Source organism: Tyto alba, unplaced genomic scaffold, assembly GCF_018691265.1.
Source record: "Tyto alba isolate M040663 unplaced genomic scaffold, T.alba_DEE_v4.0 Super-Scaffold_33, whole genome shotgun sequence".
NCBI lineage: Eukaryota > Metazoa > Chordata > Aves > Strigiformes > Tytonidae > Tyto > Tyto alba.
This window is the reverse complement of record NW_024881308.1, coordinates 16,390,034-16,416,003: the sequence shown is the minus strand read 5'-3', so window position 1 is coordinate 16,416,003 and position 25,970 is coordinate 16,390,034. Positions and strand designations below refer to the sequence as shown.

At 44.3% G+C, this 25,970-nt stretch overlaps 1 protein-coding gene across 8 annotated transcripts in view; it reads right to left on the bottom strand.

Annotated features, from left to right (window-relative positions):
- Positions 1-417: 417 nt before the first annotated feature.
- ZBTB46 (zinc finger and BTB domain containing 46) overlaps positions 418-25,970 on the bottom strand; it is a 55,163-nt gene continuing 29,610 nt past the window's right edge. For 7 of the 8 annotated variants that reach the window (XM_042801215.1, XM_042801214.1, XM_042801216.1 and 4 more), the window contains 6 exons: positions 20,561-20,842; positions 14,072-14,244; positions 12,764-12,815; positions 12,360-12,671; positions 5,918-6,093; positions 418-822 (listed from right to left, as the gene is read on the bottom strand). In XM_042801215.1, the coding sequence (XP_042657149.1) occupies positions 436-822; positions 5,918-6,093; positions 12,360-12,671; positions 12,764-12,815; positions 14,072-14,244; positions 20,561-20,842 (1,382 nt within the window). In that variant the 3' untranslated portion in view covers positions 418-435. The remainder of the gene's footprint in view (positions 823-5,917; positions 6,094-12,359; positions 12,672-12,763; positions 12,816-14,071; positions 14,245-20,560; positions 20,843-25,970) is intronic. The other variant, XM_042801219.1, reaches the window with a different exon arrangement.

The window sequence follows — 25,970 nt, the reverse complement described above, 5'->3', positions numbered from 1 at the left end:
CCACCAACCACCATCAAAAAAAAAAACAACCAAACCTGCTTCGGACATAAAAATCTGCCCCGGTGTTGGGTTCAGGGTGGGAAGGGTACGAGCAGGCGTGTTTCCCCAGCCACGCCTGCAGAAGCTCCACCTCACCACTCGCATGCAACCCGGCTGGCTCGGGCGGCCGGGCTGGCGGGGAAGGGGAGGGGGAAGGCCAAGCCAGCCCCGCCGCTGGACGCGCCGCTGCTAGGACAGGATCGGGGTGGAAGGGAGAAGGACTTGGTTAGAAAACACAAGAGTTATTTTGCACACGTGGACGACAACAAGGCTACTTAGTTTTCCCAACATACTCCTTCCTCCCCACCCTCCCTCCCCCTACAAACAACAGAGCGGAACAAAAAAAAAAAAACCACCACACCCCCCCCCCCCCCCACGCCCCCCCCCCCCAAATCCCTAAGAAATCCAGGTGAAATCCTTGTCGTTCTCCCCGGAGTTGTCCTGCTCCTGCGGGGAGTCGACGTCTTTGTCGTCATCTAAAATCACATCATCTTGCGACATTCCCACGTCATCCTTCCACTTGATGTCGTCGTCGTCTCCCATCTCCTCGTCCCCTTCCACTTTGATGTCGTCCGGGTCTTCCAGGTACTGGCCCTCCCCGGGGTAGCACTCGTCTGGAGAGCCCTCTCCCCCGTTGTGGTCCAGGTGACCAGCGATGCCTCTGCCAGAGCAATCGGCGCAAACCCCGTGGCGGCGAGAGCCGTGCTTAATCCCCACGCTGGCCGCCGACATGAACACTCGGTTGCACACTTTGCAGACGTATTTTTTATCCTTGCTGTGGACCTGGAAAAGGAGAATCGCCAGCAAGGTTAACGGAGGCTGGGGGGGGGGGGGGGGGGGGGAAGGACACGCTCCCCTTTCCCCCCCCCCCCGCAAAGGGAAAACCACCGCAGCCCACGAGCGCAGCTCGGGATTGTCGCGGGCTTTACAGCACGAATTCGAGCCCACCGGGATTCATTCAACCCTGGCGGGGTGTCATCCAGTGGAAAATCCTCCCGAGACTGCTTTCTGATCATCCGACTAGCGCTTTTGAGAACATCACGTGTTTGGTTTTTTGTGTTTTTTTTTTTTTTTTTTTCCCCTCTTCTTGGGGTTTTTCTGGGGTGCGATAGTCGCGTCGCACCGTCGCCGGGAAGATTTTTAAAAAGGAAAAAACGAACAAAGCAAACCCGCCAAACCACCAGCCTCAAGCACTGACTCTCTGCAGACCCGAGCGGAACCACCCATGATCAAACCAGCGTTCACATCCCGTTAATTGAGTGGTTTCTCTCCCCATCTCCCTGCCGCCAAGAACCAGAGGAGGAGCACTGTTAACACATCCTGCATCCCTAAAAAAAATGCAGCCGAGTGCACTTCTAACCCTATTTCTGACTACTTTGGTGGCTGGGGAATGGTTTGTCACAAATGTTTCTGTTCTATAAATCATGCTGCATTTTATGTCCGAGAAGAACAGGCACGAGGAGCTATCACACTTACAGAATAAGCGGGAAGTGGGAAAACGCTCTGCAGGATACCCGAAATCACTTCAAGATCCAAACTTCACTATACAATGAGCAAAATTACGGCCTTTGAGCAGCACAAAAAACACCTAATCAAAGGTGAAAACCGTTGCTGGCTACTTTTGCCGTGTGTGGAAGGCAAAGAGCTCGCTCAAAACATTCACCTGCTCCTCTCCCAAAGGAAACGGCCAACCGAACCAGTGCAGCAAGAACTCCTGAATTCCACCACGAGAAGTCGCGTTGGGTACTTTCATTTTTCTTTTTTTTTTTATATATATGTATATACGCACACATGTACATTAATTTTATTTATATATAGAATAGTTTCATTGGAAGGTACCTACAACCATCATCCAGTCCAACTGCCTGTCTACTTCGGGGCTGACTGATACATACTATACACACATATATATATATTTATTTTTTCCTTCTTCGTATATATACTCTTTATTTTTTCAATATCTTAACACCACCCCAGGACAGCCCGGGAGCTCGCCTTGGCCAGCACCCTGTGGCTGGCACTGCTCAGCAGGAGAAGCTCTGGGGAGCAGAGAAGGCTCCACCTCGCACCGCCCCGCCGAGTGACCGAGCCGGGGCCGTCCCCCCCGAAGCCGTGTCAGCCAGCCCCGTCGGCTGCCAGCGCCTCCGGGCACCTAGCGCCGGCGCCTAACCCTCTTCCAAACTCATTCCTTCTTTTCACGCTCCTAACGGCCCCGTGGGAAAGGTTTTGCTGGCTGAACACACCTTGCGTGGAAAAGTCCTTCTTTTTTATTTCAACCCAGCCGGCGAGGCCGCCTCCCCGCGTGCCCCAGCACGGGATCACCTGCTCCCGCGGCCGGGTTCTCCCTCACCCCCCGCTCACTGCCCGCCCCGAATACCCGGCCGAGCTAAAGCTTTTGGGGAAGAGGACCAACAACTCGACCCATCGCCCCCCCCCCCCCCCCAGCCCTCCCCACCCCAGGACACTCGCTCAGGTTTTGTATCGCACCGGCCCCGGCCGCGTTTCAAAGCTTTTCTGACGTGCTCCGGGCTTCAGGTTTCCCTCGCTCCGAGCTAGTCCCCCGCCACGGGTTCTTCAACTGCACCACGCAAAGTCACTGTATTTTTTTTAAAACGAGGCGTAAGCTTTTATAAAAGCAGTTGGTCGGGTCCGGTCAAAGTCATCTAACGAGATCTATAGGTAGCACTCATTTTTTTTAACTGTGAGAGGAATGATTTTCAAGCATCAAAAGGTGCATGCGATTACAGAAGGTGGGCAAGGGCGCCGAGCGAGGGCTGAAAGAGTAGTACAAAAAAAAGAAATGATAGCACAGGTACTAAAACGATGTGTCATTGAAACATCTGTTAAAAAACTGATCAGCTCTCTGCCTCTTCTCCCGTGCTGACAGTTCAGCCAGTGTATTTGAAGCAAAGCACATTACTAGATGGAGCTGAGCAGAAATTAATCCTATTTCCCCTATAGCCAAATTAGTAAGTATTAAACACAAACGGTGTTTGGCCCTCTGTAGCTGAAATTGCCATTAGAAAGACCACATTCTGACTAAATACTGATATTCCAAGGGAGAGAGGGGAAAAAAATGTTGTGCTGACAACACCCCAAATCTCCGAAAAGATTTTAAAAGCGGGAAGGTTTTCAGAAAGAAAAAGATTGATGCAACCAGCTGGCACGACAAGGTGTTTGTTCCCTGCTGCAGAAGAAGGAACAGAGCTTGAAATCCGCGCGCTTGCAGCAGGACTTAGCTCAGTGCTTGGATCTGCACCCCCCCCCCCCCCGACACCCCCTCCCCACCCCAAGGGAAACACCGAAGGGAGATCTCGGGGAGCTCCCGGGCACTCAGCCGAGGGGACACACGCGTGTGGCAGCAGGAGGTAGTAAATGGTGGGGGGTTGAACCCGGAGGGCCCCGATGCTGCGAGCAGGACAAGCCGGGGGGGCCAGGAGCAGCCCAGGGAAAGGCAGAGGGATTCCCCACAGCAGCAGGGAGGGAGCAAGCTGCCTGGGGCGTGGAATGCCCGCAATAATAACCAAGCTTGCTAAGGATTTGGAAAAAAAAAAAAAAAAAATTAAAAAAAAAAAAATTAAAACAGCTACTGCAAGGAAATAGAAGCTCAGTACAGAAACAAACCTGCTCTTTCCCATCTACATTTACCCTGCCAGGTCTAAGCAGTTTGCAGCCACTTGCGACGCTGCGACAGACCAGGTAAGAAAGTTCAGTGCATACAGAACCATATGGAGACGAGTCATTTCACACTAGAACCAAGAAAATTTTGGTTAAGTTTTGGTTTTTTTTTTTTTTTTTTGTAAAGCTGAAAACCTTCAGGGGGTTACAGGGGTAGCGCTTCCTTCTGGACACAGCCCGTTCGCTGCAACGGGGCGAGAAACCTCGGTTTATGGTCTGCCACCCCACAGAACCATCCCTTGAGCTGCACATATTTTACAAGGAAAATCTTGGTTTACTTTAATATTCCAATTCAAAGTAACCAAGCAGTTCTATTCAATTTAAATTTGATATAAAGACTATAAAAATAGGCTTTTTAATCCGAGTTAAACAAATTAAAATAGTTCCTTTTGTCTTTGGTTACCAGCTGAGGAACTGAGAGAAACAAGGGGTTTGGTGTGTTAAACCTACTTCCTTTTCCTACGCATTATTTTTGTAACACATGTTTTTATCTGACGAGCACCAGCATTCGTCTTTACAGATTTACCTGAAGGTTGGTAATTCAACCCCAAAACATCAGACACAGCGGAAATAAGATGACAAGAGAAGCAAAGTGTATGAATCCAGCGGTGAATCGTGCCACCAGCACTTCAGACAGCCTGCACAGCCACTTTTGTAAATGAAGATGATGGTGTCATTTGAATATAAGAAAATACCTCTTTTTGTAGCTTCTTTTCAAAAAACTTCAGATAAATAACGGAACTGGAATCTTTCTGGGGCCTTACAACAGTACCAAACCCCACCCCAAATCCCTGTCCTTTTTTCTTTAGTGCATCCACTCCAAGATACCTTGGAGTCATTTATGGCTCTTCGGAAACGAAAAGAAATCAGTATTGTCAAGGTTGCACTTTTTTTTCAGGAATTTGCACTAAAAATTTGTAATCCAGATGGTGTTTTGCAAACGATCTTAACACCTGACATAAAAGAAGTCAGAGAGAGATTCAGACAGACCTATGTCCTTTTCTGTACGTGTTCACAAGCAGCTGACTTAATCTCCCTGGGTGTAAAACTGAACTTGAACTTCAGACTCAACAGAACCGAGTCACTCACCTCAAATGATTCCAGCAGCAAAAAAACCGAGAACTAAAATTAATTTGCCGAGCACCTCAGTTGCACTCCTGGAGGCTACTGGGCATTTTCCTGCCTGCCTCGCGGTGTGTAAAGCCATGCTGATTCTCATTAATAGAGAAATTTACTGAGCAAGAAAAGGAATTGCAAATTCTGTTACACTTGAAGCGAGCTGCGCTGACGAAGGCACGCAAGCGGACGCGCGTGCTCGCAGGACTGGCCTGAGGCACTCGAGCTCTTGGTGGCTTTTTGAGAATTACAATCAGGAAAACATTAACCACTCTAATCACACCTCGTCCAGTAAGATAGTCTCTACACTCAAAATCTAATAGGTAAATAAGACACATATAGATATCATTTAAATATGGAAAAAGTTACTTAAATGACCTCAACAAATCAATTCTTAGAGTCACTGAAACTGCCAACACTTGGGATTATTTTTTTAAATATCTCACTGTATTAGAACCTCACAGCTACCATCCCCAGTATTTTAGCAAAATTAAAATTTTCTCTACAAGCTTAGAGGGGCACCAGAACTTGCTGGTGTGCATTACTGAAATAATTACATAGCGTATTTGCTCTTTCACAATATCACCCCTATACCAAGCTTTGAGAAACCACCTTAAGACGGCAAATCGATTCTCCCCTGAAAAAAAAGCAAAGTTTGGCTTAAAATGTTGTTTCTGAAGAAGTTGTGAAAAGCCAGACAATGGCACCAGCCAGCCTCCTCGCTGGTTTTGAACAGCCATCTTTAACAATATTCTTTTTGATAACTAAGCACTGCCAGCCCAGAGTAGCTTTGCCTTGAATTCTTTGTGACCCATCTGAAAGCTTTCTGCGCCGAGCCATTAAATAAAACCCAAACTCCCTTCCCATCCTGAACGGCAGCCTTAGCTATCCTCCCCCCTCGGCGCGGGCGGTGCCCACCGCTTCGGGCTGCGACGTGGGGGAAAAAAGAGACTGGAGAAGCCTTCAGAGGGGAAAGCAAAACACAGACCTAAACCAGGGGGAAGCTCCTGGTATCTTTAACCCGAACAAAGAGGCTCCACTTCCACCCGGCGCCCGCGCGAGCTGCCTCCGGGGCCGCTCTTACCAAGGTGTGCCGCTTCATGTGCTCCCGGCGGGTGAACTTCTTCCCACAGATCTCGCAGGGGTAGGGCCTTTCCCCCGTGTGGGATCGCATGTGTCTCTTCAGGATGCACTGGTGCATGGCTGAAAAACTGCAGTACGGGCACTTGAATTTCTTCCTGATGACTGTGAACTCGTTGACTGTAAGACAGCAAGGAGAACACGCAGGTTACTTCCAGAGTGTCTCAAAACGGTCGGTCTTCTTGTTTACTATTTCAGTATTAAGTTAATTCGCTGTGAAATCACACTCTCACTTCTTACCCATCTACAGTTTTTTTAATCCTTATGCTATATTTTGCACTTATTAATAAAGCTAAAAACTTCCAAGTACCTTCATCAGAGAAGCTTCTGAACAAGCCAAGGCACAAACATTTAGCAACAGTCTGTAACACACATTGCTTAACGCTTGCTGAACGGCCACTAAAAAGAGCTGACAGTCTGCCAGAACTCTGACCTCTTCTAACGGATTATCCTAAAGATCAAGACCTGAAATTCGAACACTGTTATTTGTGGAAGAAATTACTAGCCACGAGCAGAAAACCGCCAAACCTAATCCGCCGACAGGGCCCCCGCGCTTTAGTTTCGTGTATGCGGCGATGCGAGAACATCACCACACCCTCCAGGAGTGCTCCGGCGAAGGTGCCGGGACCGAGGATTGCCCAGGAGGCCCGGGCCAGTGCCAACGAACACACCCTACAGCCCCCAACTCTCAACCAGCACCACCACTGCGGCACGGACACGGCAATGTAAAAGGATGCGTAACGCCCGATTACAGCACGACCCTTGCGAGCCTCCTTAGAAGGCAACTGTATGCAGCCCTTGCTCGACTGTTTTTCTCTGTGTGTGAGCAGCACTGCCAGCCCTTGGCTCGAATCTGCCAGCAGAATGCACAGGGCGGCTGCGCTGGTGTTTCCCCCTCTGAACAGCGCGGCAGCGCCGCATGCAAAGCGCAGAATGCGGGAGCAGAGTATCTGCTACTCCCCGGGGACAGCCACCCACTGCACATCTGGAAGTGACTGTCCAGGTGGGGACGATTTTAAGTCTCCACCTTCTAATAATTCTGTTGCTTTCCATTAGGATGTTAATTTTTCTCCTAATTATTGTTCTGTCTCGAAGGCGTTTATTGTTTACGTAACAACGAGGGGAAAAAAAGAAAGCAAGTTCTAGTTAATCACCTTAAGTACATTATCCTGTATGTAAATGGCTCCTGGTAAATGAGAACAGGTCTAGGTAGGAGAGCTAAGGGAATAAGGGAAACACCAGATTTACTATACGGCTTCTAACATACTGAGGACTTGGCAATATTTTTAGATGCTTATTGAAATGTTTTCTCCTACAAATGCCCTACCAGCCGAAGGTCCAGTGCATGCCCTCAGTATACCACAGACAGTACCCAGGAGTTACACTGTACACTGAAAACCAGCAACTTAAAAATGGCCTTTTTAAAGAAAGTCAGTAGGCCTGTGTACTCTGTGTAGTTTAACGCCTAATTTGTGGGCTTTTTTAAATTTTTTTCCTTCTGTTTTTAAAATTTATTTTGTCTTGTATTTGCAATAAAGATAAAACGATGTGAAAAGTAACTGCGTCGGTCACTCCTGTAAAAGTGCAAACTACATGACACGATTAAGAGACATCTTTGCATAAGGTAACACCACCCTTCCTAATCAGAATGAACATTTCAACACAAGCTCATCTCAGAAGAAGTGTTCTAAGAAGTTATTTTATTTTTCTAGTGCAGACTAAAAGCACGGTTCAAGATCTTAAAAGCCACTGTGATATTTTCTTAGCATTTGTTTTGACTACCTGGAATTAAACCTATCCTCCAGACTTTGATTAGCAGTTTGAATAGGATCTAATATTCTTACATTCTTTCCTTGTGTCTCTAAACTTGCTGCTTTGGGCTTTTCAGCAACTGTGGTTGGCCGTCCTACAGGTGCTTTATTTTGGTGGTTTGGTGGAATTTTTTCTAGCACATTTGTGAAGCTGTCAAGAGAATTTTCTAGCCCAAGGAAAAAATAAAAGATAAATAGTAATAAAAAAAAGCCTACTCACCTGGGCCATGGCTGCAATACTGACAACAGGGAAAGTGAACACTAAGGAATATTTCATTCACCTGTCAGCAAAGTCTACTCCCTGCGACCAGGCAGAATTTGGCAGGGCTGGTTTCAAGTGCCTATGCACCTGCACTGCTTTGGGAACCTCCCAGAGGAGGTACTTTAACATGGCCCAACGCCCAGAGCCTTGTGCAAGATCTTGGTGATAACCTAACGACCCAGCCCTTCTCCTACCCCATACCTAGCCTTCTGATTTACAAGGATTTAATTTTTTTTTTTTTTTTTTTTTTAAAGCAAATAGAATATGAAAACTCTTTCTCTTTTCTATTACAGGAAAAGCATTTTTTGCTTTAGCTTCTCCTCTGGATTTGACACTCCTTTGCCTCTACAGAGGCAAGGAGCCCACCTTCTTCTACAGCAAGTATCAATTTTATGATACAAAGCCATTTATGATAAATACGTTTCCAGTCTGATCTTGTAACTGCTCGAGCATTAGCGATAGGCACCACAAACACTCGTATCCCCCAGGATCACTATAAACCTATTACTGTGGAGTCTAGACAAGGTAAGCAAGCTATAAGCTGATCAAGGGAAGTCAGGAGGGGACACGTAACCCTCCCTGCTCCAGCCCAAGGCCACGTCCAGCGCCACCCAACCACGCAAGGACGCGACGCGTGCCGACCACGGCCGGCAGCGCAAGGTGCTCAGCAAGCCGGGTTTAACCACCTCCCTCTGGCAAAAACGAACGCGGGAGATCCCGACAGCAACCAGCTCCCAAGATGACGAAGCAAAAGTGCTTTAGAGAAGAGAATACCACAAAATCCCTACATCGCCTGATCGTACCTGATCATGCCATTTCCTAAATGCCCAGATGCTTCCTCTCCCTTACTGTCCGTACCGGCCCCTTCACTTTAGGGCTGAGCTACTGGAGAAGCTGAAAAGGCAACTCCAAATGTTAGGTGCACAACCTGCACCCCTGGCACGGTACTTTCACACACAAATAGCCACGTTTCCAACACAAAAATGTACTTCCAACAACATATTCGCGACACTTTCTGATTTCAAGATCTCTCCTGCTTCCTTTTGCCTGCATTCAGTTCAGATTGCTCGAGAATAACATTTTCAGCTTCTAGTCCGCTTATATTTAAAAAGTCACAGAACACTTTTTGCAGCTATAGTTTTATTGAAAACTATCTTTTTCACCAAATAGCCATATATTTAGTTTTTGTATCTCCAAAATTAACACCTGAAAAACAACAGCATTGTTAGAAAAATGGCAAAGTTAACATTTATGTTAACTGTGTGTTAACTGTACGGCAGAGTTAACATTTTCACAGTGCTGTTAAATATATGCACCCACAAGCACATATATTTAATGAACAACATACCAACTTTGGTATGAGCATAGTCTTTTGTCTAAATGACAATATCTTATGGAGCTTATGTATAGCAGCATTAGGGTCCTAAGAAATAATCTTTAACAAGATCAAGACCATTGACAGTAGCGCCATAGATAACCAGCTACTGGACAGAACTGTAGGAACAACAGCACCAAGAAGTGGAGAATTTAATACAAACAGTGCGATAGTAAAAAAAAAAAAAAAAAAAAAAAAATCTATGTACTTCACTTAAATATTTACAGAAGATGTGTATTTTTAAAACTGACACAATAATGCTTGGGAAAAAGCCTTCGGTATTGTCACCTCAATTAACTGTACTTGTTTCACTGAGGCTGTTAAATGAAACCGCCTCTCGCATCCCTGGCTTGAGAAGGGAAAGCACTAGTGCTACACTGCCCGATAGAGCGACTTTGTACTAACTCTGTAAACCCCTACGTGGTTAATCACCAAAATGCTACACTCATTTGGTTATTACAAAGAATTCACAAACTTTAAGAGAATTCTTGTCCACTTAATCCTCATTGTATTTAAGGTTATAAATAGCAAGGTGAAATTTAACTGTCAAACTTACACTGCCCATCATCTTCCCGTGTCATTTTCTAACACAAAAATCCTGCTTTTAAAAAGTTTTCTACACAAACTCTGTAAGCCTCTGTTGTGTTATACCCTATGGTTCTAACATTTAAAAAAAAAACTACTCCTGATCCAGAGTGTAAACAGTGGAAGTTCTCAGTGCTGAAGTCAGGAAGCACTCTGATGTACAGGCTAAGTAACATACGACTTAAACCCCTATTAGAGAGAATGAATTGACATGTCTATAGAAAAAGAGGTCCATGTTGAATTAAATTCTCGAATATGAGAAAAATCAATAAACATGAAACATCATTAGCTACTATCGTGTGAACGAATCCTTTTAAAATTTGCTGAAATTACTTTTGCTAACACCTTACTTTCCCAATTCAGACAAGTCCTACCACACTGCTCCCAAATTTCCAGGTAAGACTCATTTTGGTTGCAACTTTCTCTTCTGGCTCAGCCTTTTCATTCCTCACTTGCTGCTCTTCTTTAAGAGCAAAATAAATTACGAGGCAATTAAACTGACATCTGTAACAAGGGAAGCTGACAGGCTATAAACCATACACATCCACAGACAGCCGTGTTCCACAATACCAAATATGTCAACGGGAACAAGAGCAATAAAAATGAATGTGACTTTGCAAAAAAAAAAAAATTTTTTTTAAAAATGATCGAAGCATGGCGTGCTACACTGATTATCCAGGAACTTATTTTCAGCTCTGGCGGCACCTTGCTCAAACTTAAGAACTAAGCCAGGCTGGGAAAGCCTGGCTCCCCAGCCCTGACAAACCCAGCCCTGAGGGGCCGCCGAGCCGTCGCCCCGAAGCTCCGACCGGCGGCAGGAACAGCAGGGTCCGGACAATCTCTCTCATCTAGTTTTCCACAGCAAACTGCCTTGCAAAAAGCTCTCCGCTGGCGACCTCCAGGCTGCTCAAACCCGCTTTGTGCACGGCCAGGTATGTCTCAGTTTTGTCTCCCTGAGATGCAACGATACGACGAGAAAGAACTTTTCTGGAGAACTCTTAAGGACCATTTGTAGAAGTTGCTTGAGTCTCCTCAACTGTCTGTCTCACACATTAAGGAAAGCAAGCCTACAACGCTAAAGCTCAAGCTGCTGACAAGCTGTGTTGTACACAGAGCAGCTGGGGAGCACTACACTTAATTATGTTACTTCCGTTTCACAGTTACTTTAATCTGGTTTCGCATGTAAATATATAGCAAGAGACACAGAAACATTTTAAAAAATAAATGAATTCCATATCATAAAATAGAAATTACAGTGAGACTTCTGCCCTCCAGTAACAACCACTACTGATTTTGTACGCACACCCTAAGTTAGAATTAGATCTTCTGTGTAAAGCCTCCTCTCCTCAGTTTCAAGAACATACACTCAGTTTGGCTAACTTAATTACATTATATAAAACAAACGAGTCAGAAAAATTTACAGAACTCCTGAAAACCACGGCCATACTCCAGTACATTTTTTTAAAAGTCCTGAAAGTACTCAAACATAGCACCAATAAATACACAAGAGCCTTGCAACTTTCAAGCCCAAATAATATACTTTGTTGCACATATAAACAAGCAGCAGGTTTTCCTCCTTAAAATGACATAGAAAACCAGACTTTATAAACAGCTCACAGGGCTGAGCAGCCCAGTGCTTTCACAGCTCCTAATCTCAAGATGAAACACCCTGAAATGCCCGAATTGTCTACTGGACAGAGCACTCGACCCAGACTCAGAAGACTGAATTCTAGTATTAATCCTATTGCTAACACGCTCAAGGAGCTGAGGTATGTTATTTTCCCTAGGAATATGAGGAAAACATCACCATTTCTTTTATAAAGCACTTTGAGATCTACTGATAAAAAAAAGTTTAATGTGGTATAAGCACACAGTATCATCACACCAATAAGATAGCCAAAGTGCCCATCATATGGACTGACAAAAGTTCTCTTTGCACCAAAAACTGCAACGGGGCTGCAGTGCCTGGAACCAGCACACCAGCAACCTGGTCAGCTCTGGGGAGTTACCCTATTGCATTCCACCTGCGGTACGTCTGTTCGCAGCGCGAGAACGAGGGAACAATTTGCTTTTCCTAGTTTAAAAGAACCATCTGGTTTACGCAAGGGTAGCTACGCATCCTCGGGATCCTCGCTTTGTCCTACACTGTCCAAAAGCTCAAACCCGCCCAGCTGGGCCGAGCCCAGGTAACACGCTTTCGCGTGGCTCGCGAGGTTCTTCTGTGTACCGAAGCCCTTGCCACAGGAGAGACAGACAAAAGTACGCTCGCTCGAGTGCACAGACATAAGGTGCCGGTTTAAGTCTGTCTTGTCTCGAAACAGCTTGGCACAGATAGGACACTGCATCTTCTTACAGTTGAAGTGGATGGTCTTTTCATGCCGATCCATGTTGGATTTCAGAGTGAAGCTCGCGGGGCATTTGGAGCACTGGAAGCGGGCGAGCTGGCCGGGGGGCAGGCTGTCAGCGAGGCCGGGCCGGGAGCAGTCAACCAAGTCGAAGGGGAGAAGCATGGAGAAAGCATGCTCGTGGATGTGCTCCTTCAGCTCCGCAGCGCACTGGAAAACCCTCCTGCAGAAACCACAGGTCAGCCTCCTGCCCAGGGCTGGATCCAAGAACAGGCCGTCAGCGGTTACGTCCATGTCTTCGGATCTCGAGAAACTCGCATCTGAAATAGAAATACACAGACGTATGTACACATCAGTATCTTCTGGTATAAAATAATGGCAGTTAAAAAAAAGTATTTCTCTCGCTACTTACTTGAGTCAGAGTTATCAAACTGCCAAAGTGCTAAAAATCCATCATAAGCGGCCTGCAAATGGAAAGCATGCTTAAGTTAAGGCGTGCATTTACAAGAACACACCTTTGCAGTTAGTGCTCAGGCTCCCATCTTAGCGCTGTCTTCACCCCCTTCTCTAAGGCAGGCTCATCACTGGACTTGGCAACTCTATTTGCCTTTACAAAGGTAAGTTAACCGGGCCATATTTTTCAAGATTTGGTGTTTTGAAGACAGTGATCAACATGCCTGTTTAGGTCCTGAGTAACTACTCAGTTTCCAGTCCCGCTGAGCACCTGTAGCTCCCACTCAGGCCAATGGGAAATGCTGGGTAGAAAATTCCTAGCAGATACAACAGAACTGGAAAATTTCCCCATAGCCCTACACAGCTACTTCTTTCCAAGCAGAAAAGCCCATAGAAAACAAACACCTTCTGCACAGTTCCCTTTATGCAGCACTCTCTGGCATTGCCGATCCAAATTATAAATAAAGCTGATTTTTTTTTTTTTTCCAGTATTTTTTTTTTTTTTTCCACCAACCATTTGCAATATGCCAGCGTGCAGCAGATGGCAACCCTCTATGAGGCAGAGGCATGATGCAGCCTGGGCAGGTCTGCTGGAGACCGGGCAAGCGGCTACCAGCCGTTCTCACCACCTCACTTTGACCTAAGGTAACTGCGGAAGAAAAATCTGTGTTTCCATCCATTTGTTTAATGGAACTGAAGTATCGTTCAAAAATACTGAGCATAAAAAAAGCCACCGAAAGCTGGGGATTTTGTGTCAAACTCCTGACTCCTGTAATACAGAAAGCCAGCCTGCTCCTATCTGAATTTAGACAGTTCCAAGAAAACCAAATGCGAAACACCAGAAGTGGGCAGTGGCTAGCTGGGGTCTCAGCTATCTGTATGCCATTATTACATTCTTGTATGCAATGTTTTGCAAACAAAGGGGTTTACGATAAAAAGAGCATGTATACCTTAAAAAAAAAAAATACAGATTTTTGAACACAAGTTCTGTTGAGGTAAGGCAGAAAGGCTAAAATTAGGACAGCACTAGCCCTGACCTCAACAGACTTCTAGTTTTAAAATAACCTATATTTAAGAAAAAAAAAACAAAAAACACAAAAAAATAACACAACATGCCCCCCACCCCGCCAACAAAACCAAACCAAAAAGCTATCAGATCAAAGTATAAGGTATTACAGTCTTTCAAAGTACTCCTAACTGGGGAGAATTCGATTAAACAAATCTGTTTGCATTTAAATTTACTTGCGTTTTGCCCCCCCGACCTTACCTGGGTTGAGGAAGGCACCTCTCCTTTTATCATGGTTTCTGGTGACATTTCACCAGAAGAGCAGATCTCAGGGGGGCTCTGAGTGGCAAGGTGTGATGAAGGCAGCGGGGGAGACGGTGCTTCCACTTTGCCATCACATTCGCCCCTTGAACGATTCAAGTTGGTGCCAGGCCCTGGGGAACACAGGAAACGAATCTCACCCACGTGAACTAGCACCAGCTGGTGGTTTTAAAAAAGGCCTTGCAAAGGCAGCGCACCAGCACTCGCAGCTTATCTTCTGTCAGTGGGAGGGAATGAAGCAGGACACTGATGCCAGGCTTTGCTTTTTTTTTTTTTTTTTTTTTTTTTTTTTTTTTGAAAAAAAAAAAAACAACCAAAACAGCCTCCCCACCCAAAATGCCTCGTCTGTGCACGATGTACGTAGCGGAGTTATATCGCGTGGCACGGTCACTAAAGAGTCCGTCGGGAGAAGCACAGTGCAGCACAAATATCCAAAGCAATTGCATTTCTGAAAGACACCTCTTGGTGAAGCACCATTTCAAACACATACATTGCAATCTTTAAGTAACGTACACACAAACTTTATTCTACTACTAACTTTCTCAAAAATTTATGTCAAAGCTTCATATCTTGTGATTTGACCACGGTGTTTTATTGAACACAGTACTGTCAGTCCTTGATCTCAAAGTGCTTTACAAAAGATGGGAAAATGTATTCCTTTCATTCTATAGTTAGCAAGCACGGAAGTTCAAATATTTATACAAAGCTATTCAGTTATACCTGACAGTTGTTACATTCTAAAAAATCTAGCACAGTTAAAAAAGAAAATGTTATTTGTACAGCCGAAGCAGAATCGTTCCCTTCTGCCTACACTGCAGCAACAGCCAAATGGCAAACAATATTCCAGAAACTGCACTGATAATCAAATGACAAATCTACGTACAAATAAAGACTCTGTAATCAAGACCAGCGTACATCACAAGTTGTTAAATGAACTTTAACTCACACCTTGACTGAATATTGGAATGACATATTGAACAGGTCATTATTTTTGAAAAGCAAGCAGGCAAAATCAGAAGCAAACATGGCATGAAAGTAAACAATTTCATATTTATAGCACTCTATGCCCTAAAGGCTTTTTTATTTCTAACACAAAAGAGTCTGATTGAAACTTTTACAGATATAAAAAACACACTCTTTAATACAGCTACAAATAACAAGTCCAAGTTTATACTATGTCTGAATACAATACACTGTGATCTGGGTCACAACAAAGCACTCGAGTGAAACCACACAAAGGTTTCTAAATGTGAACAATCCCAAACCTAACTTTTCATCAGCTATCAAAGGAAATTCTGCTCTTGTGCCACAAGCTGGATGTTAGATTTACCTTCCTCTGCTTTGATCGCAGATTGAAATCTTTCCCAACTTAGTTAACTCTATTCAAGTGTGATAACAATACTTCCAGTTTTCGTTCTGGTGGTGCTCATCCATTGCTGTTATAATTTAAAGGCAGGACAACAAAACGCCAAAACCCCATAAAGTCAAGGAAGAAGAAATAGGGGAAAAAAGTGAGTTCATCAGTATTTCCCATTCCTGTTACCAGGAATCCATAGCAAAATTCCTGCCTAGACATCCACACGTTCCTTTTTTCCCCCGGGCACCCCAAACTGATTCATTTGAATATTGAAGCTGCACACTGTGACCATCGGCATGTTAGCGGCATCCCCGGGTTGCACTTCCTTAAACAAACGGTATTTTAGCATACAGTAAAGATAAACCAGTGGGGTCTGGCTTGATTCATTCATTAGCACCTCTACACAGGTTCCTAAGAAACTATGCACTTGTTAAAGCAGCAGTTAAGGCTAATGAACAAGCAATGAAACAAGAGTAAGGAGAAACAATAAAAATCAATCATCCCACGAGTCACAAAGATGTACAACAAAGTACAAACATGATTTTAAAACCAATAATTAATGTTTATTTGATCTCAACAACTGCAAGTAACAATAAGAAAACCCCACGACCCACACTTCATACATGAGAACACAAATGGCACCTGAATTCACATTTTGTCCCGTTCTGACTAGTACTGCGAGAGAACTTTTTCCCTCCAGAATTTGTATGGAAATGAATTTTAATGAAAAGTATTTTAACTTCGAAATCAGACATCAAAAGCGCTCTCCTTCAGTCAGCTTTGCATACGGAAGGTGATGCACTGGTTTATCAGTATTTATATGCATACAGTGTTCTCTGACAGCTGGACAGTAAACTATTGTGGGAAAGAGAAAGGCAAAGGTTATTGCATCTCCTTTAAAATTGCATCCGTTCTCCCCTAAATCTTCGTTTACCATGTACAAAAATTCCACACCAAACTGAATACCTTTAACTCCCCTCTTGGGAAAGTTGACCACTGCGTAAAATGTATTCCTTTAACATCCAGTGAAAGTTTAAATTATTGGATCCAATGAACCACTAACTAAAAATAAAGTATTAGCTGGTTTGCCCAAAAGAAAAGGGCTCTGTGTACCGTGTAATCACTTGGCCAGCAAGCTTCATAGGAATTGCTTCTATAAACAGTTTCAGTTGCAACAGGGTAAACAGGAAAAGCCAAACTTAGACATATAAAAAAAAAGTATGCAATGTACTATTCTGAAAATGTGGAAGAGTTGCCCTTTAACGGAGTCAGTCACCCCAAAATCTGAAAGTTTTCTGACTTTTTTTTTTTTAATGAGAAAACAAAGATGTAAACTAACCAACTAATTTTCTAATGAATATTAAAGTTCTCATTCTCTTGATTATACTTGGCAAAACCTGGTAAAAACATTCAACTAAAGCCTTTGAGACTTTTGTAGATGTGGTGTAACCGTGCGGAACAATGCTACCAAAGTTCAGTATCATAAACAAAATAAGCCACACATTATCAAACCAAGGAGCTCAGTAGAACAGCACTGCCCAAGTTGGAGATCGGCAGAGAATAACCTGCTTTTACAGACAAACCATGAAAACATGTGAAGACGACGAAATGTCTCATCTGAAAGACATCCCCAACAACAAACTATGCAGGTTCAATAACTAAACAGTTCCCAAGATGACCTCAGTATTGCCCATAACTCACACATACTTTTTTTTTTTTTTTTTTTTTGTCTGCAAAACCTGCCCATTCTTTAGGTTTCTGACAAGCATATGAACAACATCAATCTTGACCGTACACCTTGAATGTCATAAATTCTCAAAGCCCTTCAGCTGCCTGTTATCTGGCAACTGTGTTACCCAAATACCAAGACATTTAAATTTGCCCTCCTGATTTTAAATGAGCTTGAACTGTTTAACTTTAGAAATGCTCTATTTCTGTTTGTCTACATCATAGTGATACAACACCCCCTACACATCCTGGGCTTCATTTTCCATCAGCAGAATATTAAGCAATTTCACACCTCTCATGATCATTACAATATACAATGAATTAGGAAAAAAGAGCACATGGTAAAATTAAAACCTTGGGGTATCCTCTATTTTACAACAGTACGAACTATGCAGAAGAAAAAAATTAAAATTTGTAATGTATGCAGTAACTTGGAGAAGAATATCCCCTTTAGAAATGGCTCATCAGAATCTTAAATGTGTGTAATATACTCTTCGGATATGTCCACCTCCATTAAGTCTTTTCCTCCAGAAAAGAAAAATAAACGTGAATACTGCTCCTTGAGTCAGTGACTGTAGTGCTTCATAAGAGAATAGGAAGGCAATCCAGTGATAGCAGTTAAAACTAAAACCACACTTCACTCTTCCTAAACTCAAGAGACTGATCACTTAAAATTCTCGAAGTTAGTGCATTTCCTCTTCAAATCAGACAGATGAAAACTGTGCTGGGGTTTTTAAAAAAAAAAAAAAAAAATCTTTTTCACTGTGCTCCTGCCTACTCCCACCGCTTTTTTTTTTTTTTTTATTTAATATAACCCAGGACTTAAAATGACTCAACATCCTCAAATTGTGTTTGAAGAAAAATGTGAAAAACACCTACAAAGCTAGCACCAACCTAGACTGTGCTTTTAGATCTCCAGAATCTTCTTACCACTTGCTTTACTGTCATTTTATACACTGAAAATTCTCATTAAGCTTGATGTATTCAGTAACGACCACTTAAAAGCAAGAGAGTCTTATATCAGAACATCTTTTTCAAGTGATTAAAATAAATTGATACCTGTGAATCTGAATAAAATGAAAGAAAAATATGTCCCTTAACTCCCTGCTTCTGTAAAAATCCTCTCACAAGGCCACAGCCACATCTACCTACCGCCGTGAGAGCTACAGACCAAGCGAGCAGTCTTCCGTTTGTCTTATGCAATTCACTTTGCTTCCATTAAGATGAGATAATTGAAGCTTAGCTAAATGAAATTCAAGTAATAGTGAGAGGACTGGAAAACAGGGGCCTCAAATACAGGCTGGAAAGACCTCCTGAGTCACGGCGCCCCTCAGTGAGCTACCATTAACCCCCTGCCTTAAATGTACCCAGCTTTATTTTAAACTCAGTTGGTCTTCTGCCTACACCACGTCTGTTCCCAAACTCTGCTTCTCAGCTGCTTAGGCAAGCTCTAATGTCGAGCCCTAATTTACGACTGCCTTATACCCGTCTGTCTTTACACCGAGCGGTCCTTCAGCTTTTCAGTAAAACCTAAAGTCCTCCAACCAAGAGCAGGACGACAAAGGGCAGCCCCGTCATTATTCCAGTCTATCGTGACAGAAGATGACACCGCTGGTTTCGCCTGTCCCGAGCCACAGCTCCGACCGGGCGGCGTGCAGATCGCCCTCACAGCCGTGCAGGGATCTACGCTCCCCCCGTCCCGGTGCCAGCTGAGGGCACTCTTCGCACTGCACGCGAGCCCGGCCACCGAACCGCTGCACAGGGGCTGTGCTATCTCACTGCACCGAAGGGATCTGCAGCCCCAGGGGCTGTGCTATCTCACTGCACCGAAGGGATCTGCAACCCCAGGGGCTGTGCTATCTCACTGCACCGAAGGGATCTGCAACCCCAGGGGCTGTGCTATCTCACTGCACCCAAGGGATCTGCAACCCCAGGGGCTGTGCTATCTCACTGCACCCAAGGGATCTGCAACCCCAGGGGCTGTGCTATCTCACTGCACCGAAGGGATCTGCAACCCCAGGGGCTGTGCTATCTCACTGCACCGAAGGGATCTGCAGCCCCAGGGGCTGTGCTATCTCACTGCACCGAAGGGATCTGCAGCCCCAGGGGCTGTGCTATCTCACTGCACCGAAGGGATCTGCAACCCCAGGGGCTGTGCTATCTCACTGCACCGAAGGGATCTGCAGCCCCAGGAGCCCAGTTTGATCTATCGAGATCTGATTTAATTGGAGATCTACTGTACTGTAGTGAACTACTGTAGAAGAAACAAGAACACCGCGTCAGCGATTCCCTCCAAACATTTAAGCTGTGGAGTAAGGGACAAAGATTTTTTTTTTTTTTTCTCTAAATTTAGAAATATTAAAAAAAAAAATAATTCTACTGTTCAAACATGAGAAGCGAGAAGAGATACAAATACTGACCTTACGCTGTGCAGTTATTTTCCCTTATCATACAACTCAAATGACCATTAAAATTTATCTATCTTTTGCCATTGAGGAAAGTAAAGATAAAATAAAACAACAGATCTCTTAAGTGACCTTTTCACTCTATTTACTTGGCCAGTTTTCTCAGTATAGATTAAAATAAACCTTTTCTGCTGGAAACTAACATGTAGTACTCCGACAGCCACCGCCTGCTCTATTTTACATCACAAATTAGATTCCCATCTTCTGAGAATGTTATTAAAATACAGCATTAGTGACTTTTCTTTCTTTGTGCTCTAGAGAATCAAACCGTTTTACGATTGCAACGACGAAAATATAAAAGCATGCTGAAAAATAAGGTGTCCACACATAATGGTATACATTAGCTGTCTCCAACAGATCACCAGTAGAAAAACATTTGTTTTCATGTAGAAGTATAACAAAACAATCAGTAGCTGCTCATTACTTAGAGCGACGTCTAAAAAGCAAACAGCAAGAAGTAAAGATATGAGATCTACAAAATCACAACTTTTGCTGCAGGAGCAAAAGTCAAGCCTCCTCTGAACGTCAGTCAATTTTGGAACCAAAACCTTTGGAGCTACTTCTTTTACCACAAGGACTCAAATACTTTGCATTTTGTTTGTCAGTACCATTTGGCAGACGAGTAAAACAGAAATGTGAGGACAAGTGCTACATACATACGCACTAAACACTTTCTTCATGGCTTCAGCAGTTAACATTAAAGTTGCATCAATACCAGACACAGGTTTCCAAATACTATGGAAAGCGATGTTAGACAGGACTTAAAATGGGATATAAACCCTTCAGCAGTAGTAAATGAGGCAGTGACCTGTATCATCTTCTCGCTAAAGATTTCGCTTAAAGTGTCAGCTAATGAAAAATATAAAAGCACAAACTTACGAGAGAGAGAATGCGTGCCTTTGGGCAAGTACTCAAACAGCAGAGAACTATCCTCTCCCAGCATGTCGGCTTTCAGAGACAGCAAACTGTTCTTACTCATGAGAGCCGCGCGCAGGTTGGCGACGGTGGCAGCCTGGAGCGCATCCTCCTTCTCCGGGGTCAGGGGCTGCGAGATGTAGCTGGCTTCCCCACCGACGAGGGCTTCGTCCACGGCTGCGTAGGGGTCCGGCCGCTCCGCCCTGCTGTCGGAGCTGCTGGGCTCCGTGACTGCCACCTCGGCACCTGCGTGACGAAAAGAAGCCGTCAGGGACACCGACCGCCTCCTGAGACGGGGGCGCACCGCCCGCCTAACCACGGGGCCGGAGAACCAGGGACTTGCCCCCTGTTCCAGCCTTATCGTCGCTTTTCTCTGAGAGCGTGGCTTCTCAGAGCCCCTCTTCCAAAAACCCAGAGGTGAACTCGGCCGCTCAGAGGCTCGGCAGCCAGCGCGCCCGCCCCGCACCCTTCACCTCTGCCCCGGCAGCGGGTCTCGGCTTCAGTACGGCGCCCGGTGACGGCGGGGCTGAGGGGGCCAGACGGGTACAACCTCCTCCGCAACCAATAACCCCATTAAAACTTTATTTATCCATCGGCTGCTTTAAAACGAAGATTTCAGGATAGTCTGCTAGCACTGAAATTACGTTCAAATGTTTAAATTCTGGATTTTTTTTTTCCGTAATTTTGCTTCAGTAGTCCAAATTTTCATTCTTTGCTTTCTTCCCCATGATGATGGTTTTGAAAAATCCAGTAATAAACAGCTCATAATAGTGGATTGCTAATTAGTAAAGATCCCTTGGGGTCACTTATCTGAAAAACACACAGTAATCAGGGGTTCCCAGAATATCACAGGGTGGGTTTTATACAGAAGTAATACAGTTAAAAACAAAACCCAAAGACACAGATTAGCCACTTGAGAACAGGTAGCTACAAAGAAGCTGTATAAAAACATAACAGACTATTAACAAAAAGATTGATTAGTGAACCCAGACGGAAATCAAAGAGCTATGATAAGGTTAATTCCTCCCTGCGAAAACACCTGTTATTTTTGTATTTTTGGGGAAGTCCAGTTAAAGACTCTTTCTTGTTTGAACTTTGACTCTTACAGTCTTAAATAATTTATGTATTTTTACGTACAGGAAAGTGACTGTTATAGTCCTCTCTGTTCTTCACACGGAACAAAAAAATTATCACCAAAAAGGGCTGTTACCCCATTTATAAAGTGCGTAAACCAAGTTGCAATTACCTACTATGGCAGCAGAACGGAGCTGACGCGCTCAAAGCCCAGTCGAGTACCTGGCAAACAGGGCTAAAGCTTCCCAACAGACCGAGGCCTTTGCAGCATTCGTACTAGCATGATGTAGAGGGAAAAAAAATCCAAATCCAAAGAGAGGGCATTGATAATGAGTGATCACATGGAAAAAGAAGTCGTTTTGCAGATCCCGAACATTTTATTGCCCCCTAGTTCAAAACACGTTTAAAACTACTTAATGCAAGAGGCAACTGTTACAGTTCAAAACGGTGGTATGACATGTACAAAATTAACGCTCCACTGCTTTCACAAATTCATCTTGTGCTTCTTGGGGCAAGGAATTCAGCTGTTGTCCATACACACCACGGCAATAAACTTATTCCCTTACAGGTTTCACGGCAGCTGAGCTCACGAGAAGGGAAGAGGAAGAGTGTGGCACACGAGCTTTTGGTTGCTCTGTTCAACAACTTCAAATCAGGGCAAGACATCAATCTGCACAGCCTTATTAAAAAACGCTAATGAGGACACTGGTACAGTGCCTACCTCCTGTAACCTGGAAAACCGCTAAAGGAAGATCATTATTTTTATCCCCATTTTACGGGTGGTAGCTGCCGGAGAAAGACTGGTGACTTGCTCAAGGTGTCCAGCCCGCGGAGCTGGGATCAGTCAGGGAATTTCTGAGTCCCAGCCGAGGGCACGTCAGAGCCTATAACATGTTGACATTCGCTTCACTCAGCTGTACTGTATTGCCAGTACCCCTTACTGGGAAGTTTTTCCACTTCCTTTAAAAAACAAAAAGCCTCAAAGCAAACAATAAGGAAAAAGCAATCATTAGCAGAGTACTCCTACACCCCGGAGATGTACGGAGTACCCAAGGCTGAGGGCTACAAACACACAAGCAGCAACTCCATGAGCTATCAGAGATGCTCCTCTTTAAATCAAACCATTTTCCCTCCTCCGTCTGCATTTTGCTTCTATAATCTCATATGAGCAGTTTTATCAAATCTTAACCAAACAGAAGAATTCAACTGCTTTGAATTTTTAAATATTTTGTCAGCCCTCTGCTACCGAGTGAGCGGTTAACAGGTATATGCGTTTTTCTAGATAATAATGAAGTTTGTTTTAAAAACAAACATTTCCGCATAAAGGGACATTACCAGAGTTTTAAAAACAGCAGCTGCTACAAAAGGTGGTGGAGAAAGTAAATTCTAGCCCATTAAACTGCTAATGTAACAGACAGCTTTATCAAATCAAAGCCTGCTATTCCTCTGCTCCTCACCGCCTACACCGCAAATCACAGCAAATAACTCAGGCCAGAAAGCGTGTTTGTCAACAAAACGGTGTTGCCAAATAACCAGGCAGGCAGTAAATCACCTTGCCTTCTCTCCCGTCCCTTTTCAGAGCCAATTACAGATGCTGATTGACAGTTGCCAGAATCTGTTGCTGCCTGCTGCACATAAACACTAATTGCTAAAACACATGCAGATTAATTGTAACCACAACAAGACATTAAATGTTCCTCAAAAGCCAAGATTAGAGACAGACAGTGAAACAGAGGCTTTGGAGCTTCCAGTATTTATAGCTGATGTAACCTAATCAAATACATATTAAGACAAAATAAATATCCACTTAGTCACATAAGTACTAAAATATTCTCAGTGCACCAAAACCCAAAAATGCATGAAGTTCCTCTTTACAGCTCCTCCAAAACCACTTCTCTCTTTCCTCTAGAACACAGCTTCTTTAACAAGATTTAGCCGAAGAATTACATGAATCAAAAGCATCCGTCACTTCCCGGTAATCTAAACTGTTTACTACGCTGCTTCAACAGTACGTAAACCAAGCTTTAGTAAATGAGCTTCTATTTTGCAATTATTCAAGGCAGCGGGTCACATGGCAGCCCGAGAGCTCCGTCCAACTCCTCCACATCTCGTTTTTCACACCGCTGAGACAGTCCCTGCGACTGCCCGGATTCCAGGCACCGCTCGCAGGAAATCCCGATCGGGGCAGCAGGCTAAACACGGGATTAATGCTGCTCTGAAAAACTGAGCTCATTAGTCTCTTTAGCAAATAATTATTTTGCAGTTATTCCATTACGCCACCTACTTTCCTACACACAGAAGCTTTAGAAAAGCTTTATTAGCTTGTTGATTTGGATGGATATTTTTTTTATTATTATTTTTTTATTTTCAAATAAAACACAGGGCCTATTTTTTATAATTTTGGCAACAGTATTTTCATGCATCTCAAACTCCAAAAGCAACACTTAACTGCTGAAGTTCTTACCTCGACATGAAAACCTAATGCAAAGGAATACAGGAAGCCCAATTACGAGCACGTTCTCACAGAGATCACACATCCCAGCTCAGCACCTGCACGACAAAACGCACTTCACTCCCAACCATGCTGACCAGGCAGGCTTTAACAGACCTAGAAACAGGAATAACGCCCATGCCAGTACAACATCCCAAACGTGCACAGGGGTGGCTGTTGTGCAGACATTCACACTCGGGCAAAAAAAAACCCTGAACTGTACGCTGGCTCTGCAAGGGAAGTACAGCCACAGGAAACTCCTCTGCTTTGCTACACAATGCGAAGCCCAATTCTGGATCAGAAATCCCATTTATCAGCAGGCATGTCGCTACTACCATCAAAAAAAAAAAAAAAGAAGAAAAAAATTTACCCCAAAGTCATCTAAACTGAGATCCTGACACAAACCCAGGTATGAGAAAACCAAGTTGAACTAGTCAAAAAATCAGGCAGTACTAGAGCCATCTGCCAGCCCCTTGGGAAGGGCTGTGGCAGAAATAAAGGTGATGCAACTTACTAAAAGTATCCAAATGAAATGTTAATGGGACAAATTGTTTTCCAAGGTCTAGGAGAAAATCGACATTAAAAAGCATTAAACCTAGTCAAACAACTGAAAAAGTACACACGAAATCTCAGGAAGACCAAGGAAAAGCTTTTCCATTTTAAAGAACCCATTTGAGTACTTTATTCAATTACTTTATTACACAAAACAAATTTTTTTCTTGTATTTCTTCTCCCTGCTTCAGTCATTTTTTCCTCCTTGCAGCTTAAACTCAGCTGTTACCAAACTACCTCCTCAGTGTCTGCTTCTCTCACACCACTTATTTCTTGTTTGTATTCTGTTGTTACCTTCTCAGTAAACCCCCAGTTGTGTTTTCTGTTGTTTCCCGGACTCCCAATGCTATTATTTTCTTTCATAATTTGTCTTTTAAAATAATTTTTTCCTCTTTCAACTTTTATTCCTGCTCTCTGATGTACACAGTCAAACAGCTCTAGAAATCTGTAGCTGGAAGACTAAACCCATGAGAAGAGAGAACGGCGTGAATAAAAGCCATACAAATCACATCTGCTGCTGGAAAATTCAAAGCAGGAACAAGCCCTTCCCCGAGAACTAAAGGCAATGTTTTGCCAGGTCGCTATTCCTCAATATTGCTCTTTTCAAGGTGAGAGGAGATCCAAGAAGTCTGTCATCTTCTCTTCAAAGTCCCCTCCTGTTTGGCAGAAATACAAAGCCGTAACGCTTCTCCCTCGGTCTCCCGAGTTTCCAGGATGATGAGGTCGCACGACGCGCGTCGTCAAGCGACTGCCTACCTCCTCAAAGTGACCCACCCGCCAGCGGGGTGGGGGCAGTCAGCCAGCAAACACAGCGGTCCCTGAAAGGACTGCAACAGTATTTCGCTTATCATTTACAGCCAAAGCTTTAAACCAGTTTCTGGAAGTTCTCTCTATCACCCTGGCAAATTTCAGGAAGCTTTTAGGAGCCCTCCCAACCTCTCCTCACCCCCCCCCAAATTTAGATGACCCCCCACGAGCTGCTCCTCCCAGCACACCTTTTTGAACGGGAGGTTATCGCTGCTCAGCACCTGGAGTTAACTCATCAGATCCCCACGGGTCCCCACAACCTCCGAAGACAACGGCAGTTCGAGCCACCTCGTATCCTGGGACGTGCCCTTACCCTTCCCGCACAGCTCAGCCGCTCGCACGGCCGCAGTACCTGTTAGAGCCGAGCGAACGCCGTCGTCCTGCCCGTTCCACCAGCACCCTTTTAACCCAACATCAGCTGCACTGTCAGCTAGGCTCTGGCCGCCTGCA